We start from the raw sequence: 24214 nt of genomic DNA, 5'->3' as shown, positions 1-24214 counted from the left end.
CTTGAATATGGCACGGATGCAAATCAACAGCTTGTATACCAGCCAGACTGTTTACTGCAATATTGTGGAGCTGTGCAAATATTAGCACAATGCATTCACTTTGCTACAGATATTTTATTGTACCCAACCTAACATCTGTTTGTATTGTTTTTTGTTTTCAATTTTATTGCAATAAATATGCTACTTTATAAATAAAATTGTTTATTAGTTTTTCAAAAGATCAGGTGCATTAATATACATAGACTTTATTATTGTCACAGGTTTATGTTTACTGTTATTACTATAAACAAGCTTTCAATTTTCCACTATAAAGTGAGTGTAGTATGGTCCAAGAAAAACTCTTCCTAGTAGTGGTGCTGTGATGTCAGATAGATAATCGTCCAGTTGTTTGTATTTCTCTCGGCTGAGGCTGCACTTCTCCAAGATTCGCAGTTGCTGCACCTCCGCCGACTGCGACAAACACGCCAGTAGCTGGAATGGTCAATGACATGCATACAATATTAATTTATATTGGTTTTCTCTAAAAACTGTTGGATTAAGAGACCTTGTGGTGAGGAGAGGTGTACACTGATTCAGGGTACACCACCTCTCCTCTCTCCATGGTCCATGAAGACGATGACAGGTCTTGGTACGTCTAATCCGGTAGCGAAACGTAATTCTCGCGGGTAGAGGACTAAGCCGCGAGTGAAATCTAATTTAAACTGTAGTCTATCGATCCAACTAGTGGAGCAATAGTTCTCGTCATCACACAGTTTAGCCGGTAAATGTCGGACATAACTGGCATGACAATTGCAAAACAGTAATTAATACTAGACCTTGAACATAATCCGTTTTACCACAAAAACTTTTTAACGTCAGTTTAAGACTTGTCTAAAAAAATGTCAAATTATGACGTTGACATATGGTTCATTTTGGAGCCACATTTTTTTTAGACAAGTGTAAAACAGTGGTTAAAGTTTTTGTAGTAAGGCCATAAATGTTTATTTATTTATTTATTTATTTAATAGTTCATGTACACAGATACACACACAGAATACAGAAAAGAAGAAAGATAGAACACATAGTACATAGGCACAGCCTCCGTGGGCACAGCTTATTTCAAGAGAAATTTCTTCCAGCAGGCCCGTTATGGGAGAGTTAGAATAAGAAGAGATGCAGATAGTGTGTAAAAAAGAAAGAAGCTATAACTAAAAATAATTAGTAACATTAACCTAAATACATATGTAATATATATATGTATATAAATAAATAAATATACTATATGTTGTCACTTACAAGGATGATCAGTGCGAGAGTCCTCATGATGTCGCTAGTGCTACTAACTTGCTAAGCAGTCACTGCCCTCTATATACCGCTCTGTGTGTTTACTGCAATATTGTGCAAATATTGCCACGACAGGGGCAGGCCATATTGCTCGCAGAGCAGATGGCAGATGGGGCCGAAAAGTGCTGGAGTGGAGACCACGGACTAGCAAGCGCAGCGTAGGACGTCCACCAACGAGGTGGACAGACGACCTTATAAAGGTCGCCGGAAGACGCTGGATGCAGGTCGCTTCCAACAGGTATCTGTGGAGATCAAAGGGGGAGGCCTATGTTCAGCAGTGGACGTCCTATGGCTGAGATGATGATGATGATGATGATGATGATGATGATTGCCACGACTAGGTATATTCATTTTGTGACCATTTATAGCATTAATTACTTATGGTAATTATTGTCATAGCTTCTGTTGGTGCATGTATTGTGTCTAGTGTCAAGGTCTATATCTGCTCGTATTGGATACAAGCGTGGTAATATGAGGAATTACATAACTTCTTAAACTTAAGACATCATTTTCTGTGCTACTATCATCATGGGATATTAAAAAACACAGCTTTCCTTAAACGAAGTTTATTGCACATCAATTTATCACTTAGAACTAGAGTGAACAACCCTCATGTGATGAGGACGGAGTATAGCTTCTGGAAGGGTAGCTCCACCGTCAGCGTGAGCGGCACCGCCAGCAGGTACGACAGGAACATCGTCGCTGTGGTGTCTGCCACCTGCAATACCAGCATTGGAAACTTTATTTTCTTAAGCATAAACATAAATATTTTCATAACTGAAATTATTGTTATTATACAAACTATATTACACCTACCATCTATTGATATGAAATACATAAAAATAATAATTACAGAATAGCATCAAAAATCTCCTTATCGCTGCCCATCGGGAGTGTACCCAAGAGGCTGGCATTTGTATGGCAATGCTTAATTTTTGACCAAAATAAAAACCAAAAATAAAGAAAATCTTCCTGTTATTATGTTGGGTAAAATGTACCTCAGTGTGACTATCATCCAGAACTCTATAGTTAAGTTGTTATTGCTTATAGTTCGGCCATTCAGAGAATGCGTTCCTGACACGTCGCGATTGAACTGACGACGTAATAACATTCATTGATTATTGATATAATAATGTTGTTTTAATGCTCCTCAATTGTTAAAACGGTAAACAACCAGCAAAAATATTTTTATCGTAACTGCAACGCCATTGCAAAGTTACGTCGTCAGTTCAATCGCGACGTGTCAGGAACGCATTCTCTGAATGGCCGAACTATAGTTCTTGCATATAAACATAAATGAATTTAACTGTTTGACTAATGAGATAATCGTTCATGTAGTAATCGAACTGCACACTTCACCACTTTAAGATTTGACATAAAACCTGAACATGCCATAACGAGTAGCTATAAAATGATTGCTTCTGTCCTAGAGATGAGTCATACCGTATGTAGCGTGGAGGTGGTGATTGGCGTGAGTGAGGATCCTGTGAGCATGCAGTTGATGCACCAGTGCAGCAGCAGCACCGGCAGCGACAGCCGCCCCAGCGCGAACCAGCCGCTCCAACTGAACACGTGCCGCAGGTAGCCTGAGAGGCACATTCATGGACTTTGATTTATTAATGGGCATTCCTTTAGTTGCTTCTTATTATCTTTGTTTTTTAGAATAAGAACTTTCCATTTGAATTGATCTGTTCGCTAGCGATATCTTAATGCCTTTATCATTCAATGAATAAGTTATATGTACATGTTAGCCTATAGTTTACAACGGATTAATATTGCAAAATAGTATTTTTTTTGGTAAATTCAGACTCACCTTTATTTTTGGTAATAGCTGCAGATTTTTCTGGAAAACAAAAAAACATCAATGAAACAACTAGCAACATCAACGTTTATCCAGTTCCTAAGTACCTATTCTAGCAGAAATAATAAGTCGTAGTTGAAGACGTTGATAGAACATACATATACCACATCACAGTCATATTACATAAGACCAAATGCATCTCGTGCGCATCTCAAGTGCTCGACAATACCTGGTGGCCCTTTTTTTCTAGAGGCAACTCGGGTGAGTGACCGGTGAGGGAGTGTCAGACTCTTACTGACTTAAACCCATCATGTTCCTTCGAAGACTTTTTATGTACCAGGGCCGCGGTCCTTCGAACGATCCCGCAGCAAACTATATGACGTACCATCAGCGTGTCGCAGTGGCGGCGCGGTGCTGCCGTTGCAGATGCCGAAGAGCAACAGCGCCGCCAGCAGCAGCAGTCCCGGGCGCTCCAGCGCGAGCAGCAGCGCGTGCCAGAGCCGCGAGCCGCCGCCGCGCACCAGCCACCCGCCCGCCGTCCAGCACGGCATCAGCGCCAGCACCAGCTGGCACGCCATTATCAGCCGCTGCCAGGACAGATTAGGATATTCCTTGAGAATAGTAACAAGGAAGATTGGAAGCCGAATACATATTGCGCTCACCCCAAATAAAATTGGGAACAGGGCAAGAAGAAAAAGAAGAAGAGACTGCATTACTCGACTAACCACAATGACTGTCTCTTAAACTCTAAAAAAGTTCTACGTCTCTTGATATTGGAGATTCATGATGGATCCTACGTGTGCCAGCATCCTTCTACCAACTTTGTAATAAATAAGTATTAAGTAGCGATTTACTCAATGCCATATCTGTTATTTGATCGTGTAAATATGAACTGGACTTAAACCTTCCCTCCTTACCTTCGCCCAGTATCAGTATCAACTATCATGATAGGTAGACTCAGATGATGCATTTATTTGATATCTACATAGTTACCAACAGTAATCAGTTACAAAAGAATTGCGTACCTTATGGTCTTGTGGCTTAAAGCCTATGTCCCTGAGATGGTGCAGCAGATGTGCCATGAACAGCCCCAGCAGCGCGGCGGGCAGGCTCCCGCACGGGTGCGTGTAGTACTGGCTGAACGACGGAGTCGTCTCGAACTTGTTGTGGATGTTACTGGGGATAAAAGAATTATTATACGTAGGTTTTGTTGTTGCAGATTTTAAGAAATGATGTTGAGTTGCATTGCTGTCGAATAAAGGTATACAGTTATGAAGATTCTTGTAATATTCCGTTCTCACTTTAAGGACTCCTCGATTAGAAAATTTGAACAACTTGGCGACAGCAGAAAACTCTGTTACTAAACCATTCGAGCGAGGAATCAACACTATATACTATACTAGCTCGTGCCAGCGGTTTCACCCGCATCCCGTGGGAACCTCGGCACGAACCCGGATAAAAAGTAGTGTATAGCCTTCCTCGATAAATGGGCTATCTAACACTGAAAGAATTTTTCAAATCGGACCGAGATTAGCGCGTTCAAACAAACAAACAAAAAAAACAAACTCTTCAGCTTAATAATATTAGTAGCGCGGCGGTCACCGCCGGCGCCGGACGTGTGCGAGAGCAGGCTCTCCACAGTACCTGGCGTGTCCGCTGGAGGGCGCCACAGTGTCGTGCACAGTGTCGAGCACGGCGGCGAGCGCCGTCAGTAGCGCGGCGGCTACCGTCGGCGCCGGCGCTTGGTAACAACATCTCCCAAGCCTGATCGGAAATCCCCCGAAATTGTGTCTTGGCTAAATAGCAGACCACCACTGGTGGCAAGACACCGAGGCATTGCAGGAAGGGCTAGAGGCAGCGATAGGGATCGTGTTATCGTATGTCAAACTGCTGCATCTAACATCTCTGCGATCGTAGCGGTTCACCGTTCCATCGGATAAAGGGATGTTAGACGAGAGAGTGCTCTTGCGTTTGCGCGTATTTTTGAGCACTATAATATATCCTGCGCATCTGACTGCTTCCGTATAATGGACCCCGATTTGGCGAAGACTAGTGGCGATAGGTTGAGGTAGAGAGGTTCGGGCTGATGCAACCTGAGCTTTGTCTGAGACCTGCACACTAGCGGCTCTGGGGGTGTGAGTACATGCCGTGGTCGTTTTCTCTTTGAGCTGGGGGGACAGAGGGAATCCGGCAGCACCCAGAGCGACAAAGCAGCCCTTTTTAGGGGAGCACTGCTTTCCTTGCTCAGCCTGGGAGGGGGCTAGAAAAGGTGCCCTAAAAAAATGCTCACCCCAAACACTTTTTGGATAGCAGTAACCACGGCTGCTTCCGCATCTTTTTATTCGTGGTCGACGCAATAGTAATAAACTTAAAACACCTTTACTGACTTTTGGTGCATGGAATGTTCGCACCCTTCTCGACCGCGAGACAAACGCCTGACCAGAACGAAAAACGGCCATAGTTGCTCGAGAACTCCGCCGCTACAACATTGATATAGCTGCTGTAAGCGAAACCCACCTTGCCGATGAGGGCGAGCTAGTCGAGCATGGCGGTGGCTACACTTTCTACTGGAAGGGCACTGCTGCAACAGAACCAAGAAGGTCGGGAGTTGGTTTTGTGATCAAGAATAATCTTGTGAAGACACTTCAAGAATGTCCAATCCACATCTCGGACCGTATAACCACATTGCGCCTTCACTTAGACGGTGACAATTTCCTTAATGTTATCAGTGTCTATGCACCGACGCTAGGTAGTTCTGACGACATCAAGGATAAATTTTATGAAGAACTTACACAATATCTCCTGTCTACGCATCGTCATCAATCGAACATGTACCTGCGATTCCTGCGAGCCCCACTAGATGGCGTTACGATTTTAGTTCCAAATTCCTCCGCGCGCCGCGCCTCATGCACTTGCAAATTCGCTCGACACTTGCGCACACGATATATAACAAAATTTTGTTTTATTGTAAACCAATCGCTGATTACACGCCTTATTACTATCGAAGAAGATCTTTTATTCATCTCCAAACATAAGTTGGACCTTCAGCGCCGGGTGCAGCGGAAGAAATCGTTGCGACCAGCATAAATCGGACGCACGAACGACGTCACCAGCAAGAACATCTACGGACCCATGGTACCAGCATAAAAAGGTCAGGCCAATCATCCTTATCAATCCTTAGCCCTTTTCTTTATTGTGTGCTTCATTTGTGTTGATAGTGTTGTATTGTGTTGTGTTGTGTTGATACTTAAATAATTAAAAACGCGTAAGTTTCTTTCGTCTCGTCGCTACCCTCAACTTAAAAATATAAAAATATCCTTTGTTAATCTTAAGTACAAAATAACGGTTTCCACTGCCTTCCACAAACTACAAAATGACTAGAACTCCATCAAAGGAAAGTCGTAGCAGTAGTGAAGAGTTAATTAAAGATTTAAACAAAAGAAGAGGTGTTGTTCGCGGTAAATTTAGACTATTCATGAAATATGTGGACTCGGTAGAAGTAATGACTACGACTGAAACCATAAAATCAGAATTACAAACTCGTTTACAAAAAGTAGACTTACTACTAGAGCAATTTACAGAAATTCAGGATGAAATAGACTTAAAAATACCTGATAGTCAAGTAGAAAAAGAACTATCTGAGAGGGAATCTTTTGAAACCAATTACTACGCTTATGTGACCAAAGCTAAGTGTATTATTAACGCAGATGATGTTCAAAACAGTTCAAAAATTTTTAGTAAAGTTAAATTGCCTACAATTTCACTTCCATCCTTTGACGGATCTTATGATCATTGGTTGGAGTACCGCGATACTTACCTTTCTCTAGTACATAACTCTAAAGAAATAGATAATGTGCAAAAATTCCATTACCTACGATCTTCTCTTTCTGGCAGTGCATTATTGGTTATTAAATCCTTAGAATTCTCCTCAGAGAATTACAATGTAGCATGGGAGTTATTAGAAAACAGATTCAATAACAACCGTTTACTTGTGCAAACCCATGTTAAAGCTTTATTCTCTATGACGTCGCTTAATAAGGAATCACCTAATCAAATTCGTAAACTCATTGATACCGTTCTCAAAAATCTACGTTCCCTCAAAAACCTCGGCGAACCAACTGAGTCGTGGGACACGTTGATTATTTATTTAATTACATCTAAACTAGATTCTGTTACTGAACGAGAATGGGAGACTCACAAAAGTTCAATTATAAATAGTCAAAATCAGTCAATTTCACGTACAAGGGTTGATGATTTAATAACGTTTCTTAAAAATCGGGCTGACGTACTGGAAACTATTAATTTTGCACATAGTAAATCATACACAGATAATAACATAAAAAAACCGTCACAGTCACAACAATCAAACAAATCACATAGTTACACATCAACACAAAATAAACAACCTAATAATAAAAATTCCAAACGTCCTCGTATTTGCGCTATGTGTCAAGCTAATCATCCGCTTTATTCTTGCGAGTCATTCTTAAAATTAAATATTAATGATAGAATAAAATTCGTTAATGAAAAGAAGTTATGTTGCAATTGTTTACGCGCTAATCACTCGGCAGATGAGTGTTGGTTTGGTCCGTGTAAGCAATGCAACAAAAAACACAACAATCTACTTCATGATAAATGTGACGATAGCGCGAGTGTATCCACCTCGCCAGTCGTTGCGCATAATTCTCAGGCATCGTCACAGAATACAACTAGTGGTAAGTCTTTACATACTGCCACATTACATTCTGCATCTCATACGACACATCAGAGCACTACTCATTCATTATTAGAGACTGTCCTGCTGTCTACAGCTTTAGTTGAGGTTGCAGATAAAAGCAATAACTATCACACTACTCGCGCTTTACTAGATAATGGTAGTCAGCATTCCTTTATAGCGGAATCATTATGTAAACGACTTAAACTCAATTTAATACAGTCCACTGTGCAAGTCTCCGGAGTAGGTAACTCGGTGACTAATTCTACACAATCTTGTGAAATTAATTTGAGATCTAAAACTACACAATATAACACACGCATGAAGTGTTTAGTTTTGAATCAAATAACAGCTCAATTACCATGTTTAGGTACAACTTCAAACATAAATATCCCTGATCATGTACAGTTAGCTGATTCGGAATTTTATTCGCCATCAGAAATCGAATTATTAATTGGGGCAGATAAATTCTGGGAACTTTTAACTGATGGACTGATTCGCCTAAGTAGTGGTCCATATCTTCAGAATACTCAGTTAGGATGGGTAATATCTGGCCCATTGCTGAATAAAAAAACTTCACGCAACAATCGAGTTCAATGCAATTACTCACAATCATTAGACGCTCAACTTAGGAAATTCTGGGAGCTAGAAGAACTACCTCCGCAAAATAAATTAACTAATGACGAGTCTTTGTGTGAAAACTTGTTTTTACAAACTACGTACCGCGATAACACGGGTCGGTTTTTTGTGCGCATTCCATTAGCCGAGCCCAGCGATACACTGGGAGATACGTATGCGCTCGCACTTAATCGCTTTCACGCACTTGAACGAAAATTAGATAAATCTACGCCTGAATATAAAAGGTTATATTGTGATTTCATGAATGAATATTTGAGTTTAGGTCACATGAGTCGAGTCAATTCTTATCCATCACCAAATTATTTTCTACCGCATCACGGTGTTTTAAGAATTCATAGTAGCACTACGAAACTTAGGGTTGTTTTTGATGGTAGTGCGAAGTCAACTTCGGGTAAATCGCTTAACGATATTCAGCATATTGGCCCTAGTTTACATAATGATGTTTTCTCAATCTTGTTACGATTTCGTCAATTTAGATTCGTTGCATGCGCCGACGTCGAGAAGATGTTCCGGCAAATTAATCTACAACCGGATCAAAGAAATCTTCAATTAATTATTTGGCGAGAAAATAAATCCGATGAACTCGGTGTATTTCAGCTTAATACGGTGACATACGGTACCGCGTCCGCTCCTTATCTAAGCATTCGTTGCATCAAACAGCTGGCGTCGGAATGTAAGGATGACGTCATAAAACAGGTTATCAACGAAGATCTGTTTGTCGATGACCTAATTACAGGTAATGATGATAAACAATGTTTATTAGATATTTGTACCAAAGTAAATGATACTTTAAAATCTGGTTGCTTCCATTTACGTAAATGGTTGTTTAATTCGGAATCATCTACAACAGATCAACAAAAAGATTTATCTTTAGGAGAAAATTGTTTAACTAAAACTCTGGGTATTGGTTGGTTAAATTATTTAGATTTATTATATTTTACGACAAAAATTGATCAAAACTTTACTCATGTGACTAAGCGCGTTATCTTGTCCGTTGTTTCACAGGTGTATGACCCATTAGGCTTGTTATCACCCGCAATTATAATTGTGAAAATACTTTTACAGAAACTATGGCTTTGTAAATTAAGTTGGGACGATCCAGTACCAAATGATATTCTGTCTACGTGGAAAAACTTTATTGCCACTCTTCAACACTTACAAGACATAAAAATTCCTCGTCATGTCAGGGAAATAAATACAAATTATACAGATTTACACATTTTTTCGGATGCATCACAGGATGCATATGGTGCATGTGCCTTTATAAGTACATACAATGACAACTCACCAGCTACAGTTAGGATACTTTGTGCCAAGACCAAAGTCGCACCAATTAAGCCAGTCACAATACCGCGTCTTGAGCTGTGCGGAGCGTTAGTTGGTGCCAAGCTGTATCAAAAAATTGTTCAGTCATGGAGATTGAAATTTAACCACATATATTTTTGGTCTGACTCAATGATTGTCATAAATTGGATTAAAATGTCACCTAATTTGTTAAAAACGTTCGTGCAGAACAGAGTCGTGCAAATCAACGAACTGACTGGTGAGTTGCCGTGGTTACATGTTGCTGGTAAAGACAACCCGGCTGACCTCTTATCTCGCGGGCTCACGCTCGACGCGCTTCAAAGTACAGATATTTGGTGGCACGGGCCAGCATTTTTAAAGGATATGCACATGAATTTTAAATATGACAACCAGAATGAAATTATAAATTTAAACGATTTACCAGAAATGAAATCAAAGGTTTTATTTACACAGTCGACTTATACTAGTATTTTTATTTTCGAACGTTTTTCAAATTTTAATCGCATGAGACGTGCAGCCGCTTACGTGTTACGATTCATTAATAATGCACGAATTAAAAGTAAAACGGAACGTAGCATTGGTCCGTTAACGGCTGATGAATTAAATAAATCAACGTTAGTTTTAGTACGCTTAGCACAACATGCATCATTTGCAGACATTTTGAATCAATTGATAAATAACTTACCTGTAAAGTCGATGAGAAACATATCTAGTCTTGATGTGTTCTTGGATTCTGATCGCATTATAAGAGTGGGAGGTAGATTAGTAAATTCACGCACCTTCCCATACAGTAAAAAACACCCTATATTGTTATGTTCAAAACATACCTTCACGCGACTACTTTTTCAATTTGAACACAAACGTCTACTCCATGCTGGTCCACAGCTTCTCTTGGCTACTATCAGAGAGAGTTGGTGGCCACTCAGGGGTCGTGATTTAGCTAAGCAGACGGTACATAAGTGCATTATATGTACTCGCCAGAAAGGGAAGGCACTATCAGTAAAAATGGGTAACTTACCCTTTGAGAGATTGGAACCGGGGTATCCTTTCTTGCGCTGCGGTGTGGATTATGCGGGACCTATGTTTATATTGAATCGGAAGGGAAGGGGTTCAAAACTTGAAAAATGTTATGTGTGCCTATTCATATGCTTTACCACTCGAGCGATACATCTAGAATTGGTCACAAGTTTAACTTCTGAGGCGTATTTACTTGCTTTAAAAAGGTTCCTATGTCGTCGCGGAAAACCCGCTTATATATTTTCCGATAACGGAAAAACATTCGTAGGCGCACTCAAGGAATTTTCAGATTTTTTAAATCATAGTGAAAATGATATTTTAAATTTTGCAGCAAATGAAAATATTAAGTTTAGCTTTATACCTCCGTACTCCCCACATTTTGGAGGTTTGTGGGAGGCAGGGGTCAAATCTTTTAAATATCATCTCCGTCGCGTAGGAAACGTTAACCTCACGTATGAGGAATTTTCAACATTATTAGCACAAATTGAAGCCCTCCTCAACTCCAGACCTATGTATCCCATGTCTTCAGACCCAAACGACCTACTCCCTCTTACACCAGCCCATTTTCTGATTGGCCGGCCGCTCACTGCACCTGCCTGCGAAGACCTCACAGCTTCGAATACATCACGCCTGGTCCGCTACGAGCGCATCGAACAAATGAGGCAAAATTTTTGGAAACGCTGGTCGCAGGAGTACGTTTCGGAACTGCAGACAAGGACCAAATGGCAGTACAACACCGGCACAATAGCACCCAATACATTAGTGCTCATCAAAGATGACAATTTGCCACCCTTAAAATGGCGTCTTGGACGAGTCATAACCACTTTCCCTGGGAAGGATGGACTAGCACGTGTAGCTGACATCAAAACAGCTAACGGAGTAATACGACGGTCATACCCCAGATTGTGTCCGCTACTACAGGAGGAAGAACCTTAACTTCTCCCAACTTCTACTTCTGCGTTGGAGGCTGTCACTCCAAGGCGGGCGGCATGTCTACGCATCGTCATCAATCGAACATGTACCTGCGATTCCTGCGAGCCCCACTAGATGGCGTTACGATTTTAGTTCCAAATTCCTCCGCGCGCCGCGCCTCATGCACTTGCAAATTCGCTCGACACTTGCGCACACGATATATAACAAAATTTTGTTTTATTGTAAACCAATCGCTGATTACACGCCTTATTACTATCGAAGAAGATCTTTTATTCATCTCCAAACATCTCCATAAAATACCGAACAGAGAAAAGATTCTCTTGTTAGGGGACTTCAATGCTAGAGTTGGTCGAGATTATGAAGCGCGGCCTAAAGTTTTGGGTAGACATGGGGTAGGCAACATGAACTCTAATGGCCAGTTGCTGCTTAGTTTATGTGCTCAATTCCAACTTGCAATCACAAACACCATGTTTCGCCTTGCTGCTAAGCACAAAACTACGTGGATGCATCCACGATCTAAGCACTGGCACCTCACTGACTATGCCATCACGAGGCAGCGAGACATCTCTCAGGTCCTAGTCACTCGTGTTATGCGCGGTGCTCATTGCTGGACGGACCATAGACTAATTGTCACCAAACTGCGTCTTTGCCTTCGGCGACCATTCAGGGCTAGCAGGAAAAAGCCTCAGAACATAAACATTGAGAAACTCAAACATCCGGGACCCCGAATCAAATACGCTGAAACGCTGGCATGTGATATACACTCTCATCAAAATACCGGTGATATTGATGCAGACTGGAACGCTTTATCGTCGTCCATTCTTGACGTAGCCATTAACACCATAGGTCTAAAAAATAAACGCAAGCAAGACTGGTTTGATGAGAACGACGAAGTTCTTTCTAAAGCTATTGCCAAACACCGAGAACTTCTCAAGCGCAGTAATAACAGCGCACTTATAAGAGAGAGTGACCGTGAGATGCGTAAACTCACGAGACACACTAAAGATAAATGGTGGCAAGACAAGCCTCAATACATCCAGTGGCTTGCTGATAGTAATCAGTTCGGTGATTTCTATAGCGAAATTCGCAATCTCCTGGGTACCACCAACTTCATAAAGGTACCACTGAAGTCGCTGGATGGTAAAAGTCTACTGAAAAGCAAAAATGAAGTGTTAGATCGTTGGGCAGAACACTTCAATAAGCTACTTAATGTAGATCGAACAGCCGATCTACACTACATAGACAGTTTGCCTCAACTTCAAATAGCAGAAGAATTGGATGATGCCTTGTCTAAACATGAGGTGCTTTGTGCCTTCAAACAACAGCAAAATTAGCGTGCGGTTGGCCTAGACCTTATACCAGGTGAACTTCTGAAGTACGGCGGCGAGGAACTGCATTCGCGCGTCTGGGAAATGTTTGTGCTTATGTGGGAGAAAGAACAAGTTCCTGAAACTTTTAAGTTATCACGCGTCAGGGCTCTCTTTAAGAACAAAGGCGACCGGTCGGAATGTGGTTCTTACCGCGGTATTTCACTGCTCTCTGTCTCTGGAAAAGTCTTCGCCAGAGTACTTCTGAACCGCCTCAGGAACCTCTCTGAAAAGATTCTGCCGGAAACCCAATTTGGTTTCAGACCAGACAGAGGAACTTGTGAGGCAATATTCGCAGTCCGTCAACTCCTGGAAAAAAGTAAAGAGCAGGGACAGCACTTGTATCTCTGCTTTATTGATCTGGAAAAAGCCTTTGACTGCGTCCCTCGCGAGGCCCTCTGGAAGGTACTGAGAAAGTTGGGGTGTACAGAGAAGTTCATAAGACTCCTGCGACTCCTGCACGATGACATGCAATGTTGTGTAGCGGTTGAAGATGACCAATCGAGCTTCTTCTCCGTCACCTGTGGAGTGAAGCAAGGTTGTGTCCTGACTCCCACATTGTTTGCGTTATATTTCGCAGTTGTAGTCCGGGAAGTATTGACTTCTTCTCCTGAAGGAGTTCGTATTCGTTATCGGACTGACGGCAAACTTTTCAATCTGAATAGACTCAAGGCGACCACAAAGGTGTCCTATGCACATATACAGGACATTATGTATGCAGATGACCTCTGTTTCGTGGCTGAATCCCCTGAAGTCCTGCAACAGCTAGTCACGAACCTTCACAAGCAGTGCTGTACATTTGGTCTAAAAATCAGCATCAAAAAGACAGAAGTGATGTCTTTAGACAATCACGGACGTCAAGAACTGACCATTATGCTTGGTGAAGATGTGCTGAAGCAGGTCGATAAATTTCGATATTTGGGGAGCATTATAACATCTTGACGCCGAAATCAATAGCAGAATTGGTGCTGCAGCCGCTGCTTTCGGCAAATTCGACAAGAAGGTCTTCAGCTCCCATGATCTAAAGATATCCACAAAGGTCTCTGTGTATATGGCAGTTGTGTTGCCTTGTATACTCTACTCAGCGGAAACATGGACACCGTACCGACGCCACATCAAGCAACTAGACCGCTTCCACCTCAAATGTCTGCGCAAAATATTAAATATCCGTTGGTTTGATCGTGTGCGTAACACAGAAGTGTTGAGGAAAGCCAATGTAGGTGGCATTGAAGCATACCTCATGAGGAGACAGCTTCGTTGGTGCGGGCATGTACTGCGCATGCCGGATACTAGAGTGGCCAAGCGCATCCTCTACTCCGAGTTGCAGGTGGGCAAGCGGAAACGTGGCGGACAGCTGCTGCGATACAAGGATGTGCTGAAGCGCCACATGAAAAGCTGTTCCATTGAACAGTCTCAGTGGGAGAATCTGGCATCCAACCGCAGAGACTGGAGAAGCCGCGTTTAAGCCAAAGTTTTTGACTTTGAAGCACGCCGGCTTTCTGAGTTGGATGCCAAACGAGATGAGTTGAAAGCTCGACCACCTGTAGCTATCAACTACAACTTTGTGGCTGGTACCCTGACATGTCCGCAGTGTGCGCGGACTTTCACGCACAAAATTGGATACTCCAGCCACATGAGAGCACACGCACGCCATTAGGGTCGAAGTGGTCGCCGTTGCCGAAATCAGCGTGGAAGATTATTATTGGGGGTAAACATTTCTGTTTCTTAGCCTTTTGGCTAGTTTTGACTACATTTACGGGCGGGCGCCAAGTAAATGTAGCATGTAGTGTGTTTTTATTGTGTGTGTGTAGTAGATGTTATGCTTTGTTCATCCAACTGCATGAACTTTCTGACGATACGACAGGTGTTAAGAATTGCAGCTTTTTGAAGAAGAATGTAGGTGGAGTCTTTGAGATCAAGTAATTTGAGGCTATGGTGAAGGTGATTCGGTATGACACCCGTGGTGGAGAGGACTATAGGTATTACATACACTTTGTCTTGTCGCCAGATTCTGGTGACTTCGTCTTTAAGGTCTGCATATTTACTTATTTTCTCGCCTATTGTTTTTTGCAAATTATGTGTGTTGGGTACTGCTATGTCTATGAGGTAAGTGATTTTGTTGATTTTGTCCTGAAGTGTTATGTCTGGTCTGTTGTAGTGTATTGTCCTGTCTGTGAGAATAGCGCGGTCGTAGTAAAGTTTGTGTGTGGTGTTTTCTAAAGATTATTATTATTATTATAGATACCTACAATGTACACAATATTTTGAAAGAACAATTGTACCCATAGATGAACCAGTTGTTATGAACGTACTTGGGCATGGAGACGAACATGAAGGACTTCCAGTCGTTGACGTAGCCTCGGTAGGCGTTGAGCAGCACAGCGCCCAGGAAGCCGGCACCCAGCAGCCACAGCGCGCGCCCACGCCGGCGGGGCAGCCACAGCATCACCACGCACCCCACCAGGTGCAGCTGCATGTCCACTGCCAGGAACCTGGGGAGCAGAACAAAGCAATAAAATACCTAAGTACTGCAAAACTTGGTATCACAAATAAATTGTCTTTATCTTTCAATTACATTTTTTTCTGGTCTTCAGTACTGACATACAACAATAAGTGAACGCAATTCGTACAATATACATTAACATTCTCACTCAGTCGAACACCTAAGATGATCGTAGTACTGACCAGGTCTGCCACTGGCACATGAGCTCAGGCTCGATGAAGTTCTGCAGGAAGAGCACGTTGGGCCAGAACTTGCGGCGACAGATGTTGCTCTCGCGGCCCACCAGCATGGGCCACATGGGGCCGTCGCGCGTCAGCGGCCACCACGTCGCCGAGAAACCCATCACCAGTATGTATAACGGCGCTATCCTGGAATTCAATACAAACTTTTATAAAAAATATGAATGACTTTTATGACTTCCTCGTATTATAAAAAATGATATTTAAATACTTTCTGTTATTGGCGTCAGCAAAACTATTATTACCTACAGTTTTCGTGTGTCTATTGAACAAGATAAGTCAGTATCGTCAACCTTAATCTAAAACCTGTTGACTTTGTACCTGAAGATTCTCTTGAGCATCAGTTTGGGCAGCAGCGTAAAGCTGGGTGGCTGCGGCGCCTGCAGCAGCGAGTCTGCCAGGAAGAAGCTGGACAGCATCAGCAGTATCTGCACGCTGGCTGTGCCGTTCTGCAGCAGCATCATCGCTGGCCATCGCGCCAACTGCACAAAGGAGCATCAAATTATTAACCACAGCAAAGTATTTCGAGTCGTTGAGAAAATAGACAAGCTACATAGCACTGACCTCTTCAATATGTTGCGGGTTCTGTATATAGAGTATGTGGTGCAGACAGCCCGCGTGCACGAACACCACCAGCGCCACCATTACCACTCTGTAATATTTGCCTTTCATATACCAGCTGATCACCAATGTGACTTTCAAAGTTAGCAATACTAAGAGTATCATAATAACTGCCGACAAGGAAATGAAAAACATGAGAGGAAAACTTTTCCACCTTATCTACTGGGTAGTTAGAAATCGCCAATCTGACTATAGTAAATGAACGGTAATAATGCATGCAGAAGGCATAATCTTCCAAGGGTGATGTACCTGAAAGCCTCGAGAGTGAGCAGCGTGTCCAGCCTGGGGTCACCGGCAGGGTACGGCGTCTTCAGGTGCTGCCAGTTGGACGCCAGCGACCACGCCGTCAGCACTCGAAGCTCTGCAATAGTTCTCATGTTTGCACTTCGATCTCATCTCGTTACATATGGACGTACCCACCTATATACACGTCATTAATTTACTTGGCGTTTAGAGTATTATATACTACTTTATTGCTATTGTAAGAAGCAACTTACTTTTAATGCTCTTCGTGTTCACATCATACACAGTCCCCACTACATTGAGGAGCACAATAACTGCCACCGCATACAAGAATACTCGGTGCGGCGTCTCTACAGCGCTGCCGGTGCTTCTCAGCGCTTCATGCTTGGTGTGCGACCGGCAGTAGCTGAGCTCGATCAGCTCGGCTTTCAGGCAGAGGCGCTGCAGTTGTTCCGACATGCAGCGCTGGAAGCGACGCGAGGGACTGCCGCTGGTGATGTTGGGGCAGCGAGAGCTCACGCAGTAGCCGCGGTGCAGTAATGTGCGGTTGAAGTTGTGCCGGTCAATAGAGTACTCCTGTGTTACACAGTATAGATATGTCAAAGAAAGAAAGAAAGTCAATTTTCACGTGTAAAGACGCATATACACAATACGCATTGACATAATAGAAAAAAAATTTAGGGGGAATGTATGCGTCTTAAAACGCGCAATACGACAATCGCTCAGCATAATGCTGCGACCCGAAACGAGACAGCTTTCAGCGATAGCTGGTGCTACCGTGATAACGTCATCGACGCGTGTCCATTAATTATTTATTTACGTACTTATCAATATATATCTTCAGTAATAGATATCTTCAGTTTCATAAAAGCGTTCACAATGTTGTGAGGTACGCTTGGCTACACCACCCACAACATGAGAATGAAGACCGCTCGCGCCGAACGCGTTATATTTACGTGTGCTATCTCGCTCGCGCGCGCATCTGTCTCGTTTCTTTTAGGTACTCACAGAGTCTTATCAGAGCGTTCTTCTTGGACAATCGCGCGACGTTCTCGCCTGAGCGTTAGCACTACTTCGGCCCCTGTGATTTTACACTTAAGCTCGTTTTGTATTTACATTTAAGATCCTCCGAGCCCTCTGACTCCTCTTCCTCCGAAGACGACTTCACCGTCGTACAGGGAGGTAAGAGGAAAAAGAATAAAAATAATGACAAGGCGCGCAAGACCATCGCCCTTGCCGCATCCCCTCTCCCTAGCCCCCCCGCTGTGTCTACAGCATCCCCCGCCCCGTCACCCTCGACCTCACAGGTCGCTTCCTCCCAAGGTGCCGCTAAGCCCAAAAGCGCACCTAAAAGCAAACCTCCGCCGCCTGTATACTTACAGGACAAGGCGAAATGGACCGAAGTGTCCAAGCTGTGTGTTGATCGTAAGATCAACTACAGATCGGCCTCCAATACCGGAAACGGTATAAAAATCGTCCTCCCTACGTCAGACGACTATAGGGAGATAACTAAAGCGCTAAGAGCGAGGAACATTTCGTTCCATACATACTCCCTCCCTGAGGAAAAACCTCTCCGGGTCGTCATTACCCGTATTCCGAAGGAAATCCCTTCGGATGACATTTTAAGTGACCTTAAGTCACAAAACATCCCTGCGACGCAAGTCCATAGGATGCACCGCGCCCGCAGCGGCCACGCCTTCGACATGGTGCTCGTAGTATGCGAGCCGTGTCCTTCTAAAATCCACCCGATTTTTAACATCAAATCGGTGTGTAATTTAACCGGCATCTCAATCGAGAAGCCAAATAGATCTGGCATTGTATCCCAATGCCACCGTTGCCAACTGTGGGGTCACTCACAGCGCAACTGTTTCGCCCAGCCTAGGTGCGTGAAATGCCTAGGCCAACACGGCACCTCCGACTGCCCACGACCCAAGGACCGCACTCTGTGCACCGAGCCTCCGAGCTGTGTACTCTGCGGCGCCTCAGGCCATCCCGCCAACTACCGCGGCTGCCCAAAGGCCCCAAAAACGTCTCCCAAGATAGCCAAGCGTGCAAACGCCCGCCAGCTAAGGAAAGCCCATCAGCGAGGCTACCTACCGCTCAACTTCCCGAGCGTCTCAGCCCACAACGGCCCTCCCCATGGAACCCTCTCAACCATCAGAGAGCCTTTCCAACCCCGAGGCCAACTCAGCCCCAGCCAACTCCCGCCCCGGTGAATAATTCCACCGCGGCGCCCGCGAGCTTACCTCGCGTCCCTCCCGTCCTTCCCTCCGCGCCCTCCGCGCCCTCCGCGGCTCCTATAGCCGCCAAGCCCGCGCAAGCGCAAGTGATCGCGCCCTCTTCTAGCCCAGTATCAGCGCTCAGTTCTATGAACGTTATACTGAGCACGTTCAGTGTATTCACGAGCGACAGAGCTCAACAACTTTCGAGGGAGATAGTCGCCAGCAATGGCGACCTTATCAAACTCTACTCCGTTATGCAGGAGTATTCAGACGTCGCCCAGGCAGTTCAAAACCTGCCTCACTTTAGGAAATAGAAATGGATAATACATCCAAAATTAAACCCCATTCCCTTAGGCTTGGCTATTATAATGCCAACGGTATTCTCGGCCAACGCGACGAGATCTCCGCCTTCCTACAATCCCATAAGATAGACATTCTTCTCGTACAAGAGACCTTCCTAAAGCCGCGTGTACGCGGCCCTAATATAGCTAACTATAAGTTAATTAGAAATGACAGGATCACACGCCACAAAGGCGGCACGCTTATCTATTATAAAAGATCGCTACATTGTGTAGAGATCACTCCCCCCGACTTAAGCTGCATTGAAGCCTCGATCTGTCGACTAGCCATGTCCCATCACCAGTCGATCACTCTCGTATCGGCCTACTGCCCTCCCACGTCCTCATCCTTTCAGTCCTACGACCCGATCCTTTTCACGAACGATCTCAGAGCCTTACTAGGCCTGAGCGACTCTGTAATAATAGCAGGCGATCTAAACGCCAAACATCCCGCCTGGAATAGCAAAACTACTTCTCCAAGAGGCAGGTTGCTATTCAATCAGTGTGAATCCCTCAACTTCGATGTCATCGCTCCGATGCATCCCACTCACTTTCCTAATATAGTCGACCACCTTCCCGACGTTCTCGATGTAGCGCTCCTCAAGAACGTAAACTTACGTTTACATTCGATCGAGGTACTACACGAGCTCACCTCCGACCACAGACCGGTTCTTGTGGAACTAGCCTCGCGCTCAGGCCCACTCGACCCGGATCGCCCTCCTCCCACCCAGATTGTCACGGACTGGAGAATGCTAAGCGAAAGCTTGAAATCCTCCTCCGCCCAGTTAGAATCAATTCCCGATGAAATCAACTCAGTCGCTGACATGACGGGCGCGATCGGCTCGTTCACCGAGCACGTACAATCCACCGTGGACAAGTGTTCACGTAGAGTTGAAGCGAGGAGCTTTCATCGCTTCAAGCTCCCGGATGACGTGCGTGCTCTGGTGACCGAGAAGAACGCGGCTGTCCGTGCCTACAGTACTTTTCCCTGCGACGCTAACAAGTCTCACATGCGTAACTTACAGCGTGCTGTAAAGGAACGCCTTGCTGAGATGCGTCAAACGCGCTGGGACAAGACGCTGAGCGAACTCGAGCCGACTCATCAAGCCTTCTGGCAGCTTCAAAGGAAACTCAAATCCGATGAAGTAGCTTCCATCCCGCCGATCAAACGCCCCGACAATTCCCTCGCCTTCGAGGACGATGAAAAAGCGGAATGTCTGGCCGACAGCCTCGAGGCTCAATGCTCGCCTAGTACCCAACCGGTCGACCCGGCTCACCTACTAAAGGTCGAAGCCGAGGTCGAGCGCAGATCCTCCCTACCACCGCAAGAAGACCCCGACGATCCCTTGCCTCCCGTCACTCCAGACGAAGTGGCAGAGATCATCAAACGTCTCAAACCCCGTAAAGCTCCGGGCCCAGATAGAATAACCAATAAAGTTTTCAAAATCCTACCCGCTTCCCTCGTAATGCTCATGACCGCGATCTTCAATTGCGCCATGACCCATAACCTGTTCCCACAGGCATGGAAAGAGGCAACCGTAATCGGTATCGGTTCCCAAACCCGGTAAACCAAAATCAGACCCGTCCAGCTATCGCCCTATCAGTTTACTCAATGTGTTCGGCAAGATCTACGAGATACTTATCTATAAGCGTCTCAAAGATTACGTCGAAGCAAAGAGTCTTATTCCATTAGAACAGTTTGGTTTTCGAACCCATCACTCTTGTGTCCAACAAGTCCACCGCATCGTGGAAGGTGTGAGTCACGGATTCCAACGTGGCCAACTCACCGGTACGATTCTCTTCGATATAGCAAAGGCATTCGACAAAGTCTGGCACAAAGGCTTGATTTACAAGCTTTACCAACTCGGTGTCCCAGACCGTCTCGTCGTCATCTTACGAGACTTTTTGTCGAATCGCACCTTTCGCTATCGCATAGACGGCACTCTTTCTTCGGCCCACCCTATAAAAGCTGGCGTCCCACAAGGCTCGGTACTCTCCCCCATCCTCTTCACGCTATACACTAGCGATATTCCTAAGAACAAGCATGTTCAATTAGCCCTATTCGCCGACGACACGGCAATCTACTGCTCAGGCCGCAGCCCAGGCAACACCCTAGGTGTCTGGACTAGGCTATGGAGAATCGAACTCCACCCCGACAAAAGCCAGGCCATACTCTTTTCGAGCCCTCGCCGTAGGCTTCCTCCCGCGCCCCCGTCAGTCACCATGTTTGGTAGACTGATTCCTTGGAAGGAGCATGCCAAATATCTAGGTGTAATCTTAGACCAGCGCCTCTCATTCGCCGAGCACATACGTAAGGTGCGCTCTAGAGCAGCCTTTGTGTACGGCAGATTGCACTTCTTGCTCAATTCAAAGAGCAAATTATCTCTTAAATGCAAGTTACGCCTCTACGTATCGTGCATACGCCCCGTCATGATGTATGCTTGCCCTGTGTTCGCACAGGCAAGCCATCGCCGCCTTCACAGAATGCAGGCCCTTCAAAACCGTGCTTTACGGAAAATCACAGGAGCTCCCTATTATGTTCGAAATGAGATTCTTCATCTCGACTTAAAAATCCCCACCATCCGCCAGTATATGAAGCGTGCCGCCATACGGTACTTCGAACGCGCTGAGAAACACGATAACTCACTTATCGTGTCAGCCAGTAATTACACTCCCTCCCGCATCAGTAGGATTCGCCGCCCTAGGCATGCCCTTCTAGAACCTGACGATGAGATAACTGTCCTCCAAGAGAGTAGTAAACTCACTAGCACCCTACACAAACACAAACCGCGTTCGTACAAACCTCGCCGCCGAGGTCCGCCGCGACGTCCTGTTCTCTGTCCTCCCGACCCTTGCTCATCGAGCCAGCCCGCGAGCTAAGCCAGTAGCTTTAAATTCCCCATTTAATAATAATGATCATATGATCCAGCCTGTCCCTTTGCTGCCTCCCCAGCGACGCCCTAAGCCGAGGTCCGACCCCACAGGGGGTACCCTTAGCGCAGTCGATTAGTTGATAAGTTGTTTACGCCCCTGGCTGGAGGCCTTAAATTCTAGGCATCCACAGGGAAAAGTCCGGTTAAGCAGTACACGGCCTCCTAGGCTGAACTGCGAGATGCCATACCAAAAAAAAAAAAAAATACATTTAAGATACTATATACTCTTCTACTTTACACCATCATCGTTGTTTCATTTCAACATTACCTGCATTGCTGCTACAATGTCATATTTAAGGTCTCTTCATTGTAACGCTTTATGATTTTGCCAACAATACGGGTTGGGTAGGGTTTTTTTGGCAAGGTGACCGTTACGGAGGAAAAAATCGTAACGCAGAGTTACAAAAAATGGCTAAGGCAAAGTAAACGTTATTCAGTAAGATGAATACCGCGGGATTATTGGAGAACATTGCAAAGTTTTCATTGATATTCTTTGTTAACATATAACATACTAGCTTCCGCCAGCGGCTTCGCCCGCGTGGTGTGTTGATAAAAAGTAGCCTATGTGTTAATCCAGGGTATCACCTATCTACATACCAAATTTAAATCAAATCGGTCCAGCCGTTTTTGCGTGATTGAATAACAAACATACATCCATACATTCTCACAAACTTTCACATTTATAATATAAGTAGGATTATCATCAGTTAAAATAAAGACTATAATGTCGGGACACCTTTTCACACACGGTCGGTTAGCTCCATGGTAAGTTATTAATTAACTTGTGTTATAGGTGCTAACACAACTGATAAACTACATATAGCTACACATATACATATTTATAAATACATATTGTAACACCCAGACCACGACCAACAAGCATGCTCATCACACAAATGTCGACCGAACCGGGAATCGAACCCGGGACCTCAGATTCGGCACACCGGCTTGGTGACCATTACGCCATAGAGGTCGTCAATAGCAATACCATGAGCACTCCTATTAAATTTTTTGACTGTGTGGGAAGATGTTACCGTCATGAGCAGGTAGGTGGGGTGAGGCTCGGAGACCGGCTTGACGCTGAAGGTGCCGAGGCAGTACAGCCCCCCGCGCCGCGCCAGGCACGACTCAAACTCGTCCAGGTGGAACAGCCGCGGGAACTGCGCGTACTCCTCGGCTGTGCACCAACATACATGTCAATCTCTCATAGAATAGGTACAATCTACATTTATATACAAAAGAGAGTCGTGTTAGTTAGGTACACAGAACTCAAGAATGGCTGAAACCTTTAAGCTGAAAATTAGAGGGGTGGTAGCTTAGACCCAGGAGAAGTTTTTTTCACCATCAGGGAAGCGGGTGAAACCGCGGGCAGAAGCTAGTTTACAATAAACACTAATGGCCTTACTACAAAAAAACTTTAACCACTGTTTTACACTGGTCTAAAAAAAATGTGGCTCCAAAATGAACCATATGTCAACGTCATAATTTGACATTTTTTTAGACAAGGCATAAACTGACGTTTAAAAGTTTTTGTGGTAAGACGGTAAATGTTTCACATTTCATTTGAAAATTCAAGTAATATTTAACTACATTAACAAATTGTTTATTGTACAACAGGTTAGGTTAATAAACTGCCGTTTTATTTTTATTAATAATATTATTGGTATCTCACTGGTAACTAGTGCTGCTGCCATGGAGCCGGCGACCACCACAGCAAGGAACCTCACCACCACTTCTCCCAGCATCGTCTATTCTTCTAGATCCTTCTAGATCAGTCCTTTTAAATTGTATCACACTATCACTATGATTTAATGAGCATGAGCATTTTTTGAATTAGTTAAAATAAAACTTTTATCGCTTGTAATAATAAAATGCAGTAATTCACGCGCGTACGCGCAGGGTAGCCGAGAGCACTTTGTTACAAATCGCAATAATATTACCCACGAATAATTAAACCCGTATCCTTTGTTAACGGGTTTTTTTTATCGTAAGGCTATCTACAGAAATCTGCTCTTA

At 44.2% G+C, this 24214-nt stretch overlaps 2 protein-coding genes across 2 annotated transcripts; one reads left to right on the top strand and one right to left on the bottom strand.

Moving 5' to 3' along the window:
* Positions 1–1933: 1933 nt before the first annotated feature.
* Positions 1934–24109, bottom strand: LOC124639615 (nose resistant to fluoxetine protein 6-like). Its single transcript, XM_047177058.1, has 13 exons — positions 23871–24109; positions 23233–23375; positions 16960–17281; positions 16712–16823; positions 16406–16493; positions 16163–16323; positions 15785–15970; positions 15412–15591; positions 4150–4300; positions 3510–3711; positions 3137–3166; positions 2767–2909; positions 1934–2041 (listed from the first exon to the last, which is right to left on the bottom strand). The coding sequence occupies exons 1-13, from the start codon at positions 23941–23943 to the stop codon at positions 1934–1936; spliced, it is 1899 nt and encodes a 632-aa protein (XP_047033014.1). The 5' UTR covers positions 23944–24109.
* Positions 5919–11992, top strand: LOC124639614. Its single transcript, XM_047177057.1, has one exon. The coding sequence runs from the start codon at positions 6498–6500 to the stop codon at positions 11733–11735; it is 5238 nt and encodes a 1745-aa protein (XP_047033013.1). The 5' UTR covers positions 5919–6497; the 3' UTR covers positions 11736–11992.
* Positions 24110–24214: the final 105 nt, after the last annotated feature.

Source organism: Helicoverpa zea, chromosome 19 (assembly GCF_022581195.2).
Source record: "Helicoverpa zea isolate HzStark_Cry1AcR chromosome 19, ilHelZeax1.1, whole genome shotgun sequence".
NCBI lineage: Eukaryota > Metazoa > Arthropoda > Insecta > Lepidoptera > Noctuidae > Helicoverpa > Helicoverpa zea.
Note: the sequence above shows the minus strand (reverse complement) of the source record. Positions and strands in the feature narration are given on the sequence as shown.

Bases quoted from the DNA above. Each gene is read 5' to 3' on its own strand.
- LOC124639614 (XM_047177057.1), top strand. From the start codon at position 6,498: ATGACTAGAACTCCATCAAAGGAAAGTCGTAGCAGTAGTGAAGAGTTA.
- LOC124639615 (XM_047177058.1), bottom strand. From the start codon at position 23,943: ATGCTGGGAGAAGTGGTGGTGAGGTTCCTTGCTGTGGTGGTCGCCGGC. The intron at 17,282-23,232 runs GTAACATCTTCC...TGTGTAACACAG, and splicing joins CCACCTACCTGCTCATGACG to GAGTACTCTATTGACCGGCA. The intron at 2,910-3,136 runs GTGAGTCTGAAT...TGTGCCTCTCAG, and splicing joins AGCTATTACCAAAAATAAAG to GCTACCTGCGGCACGTGTTC.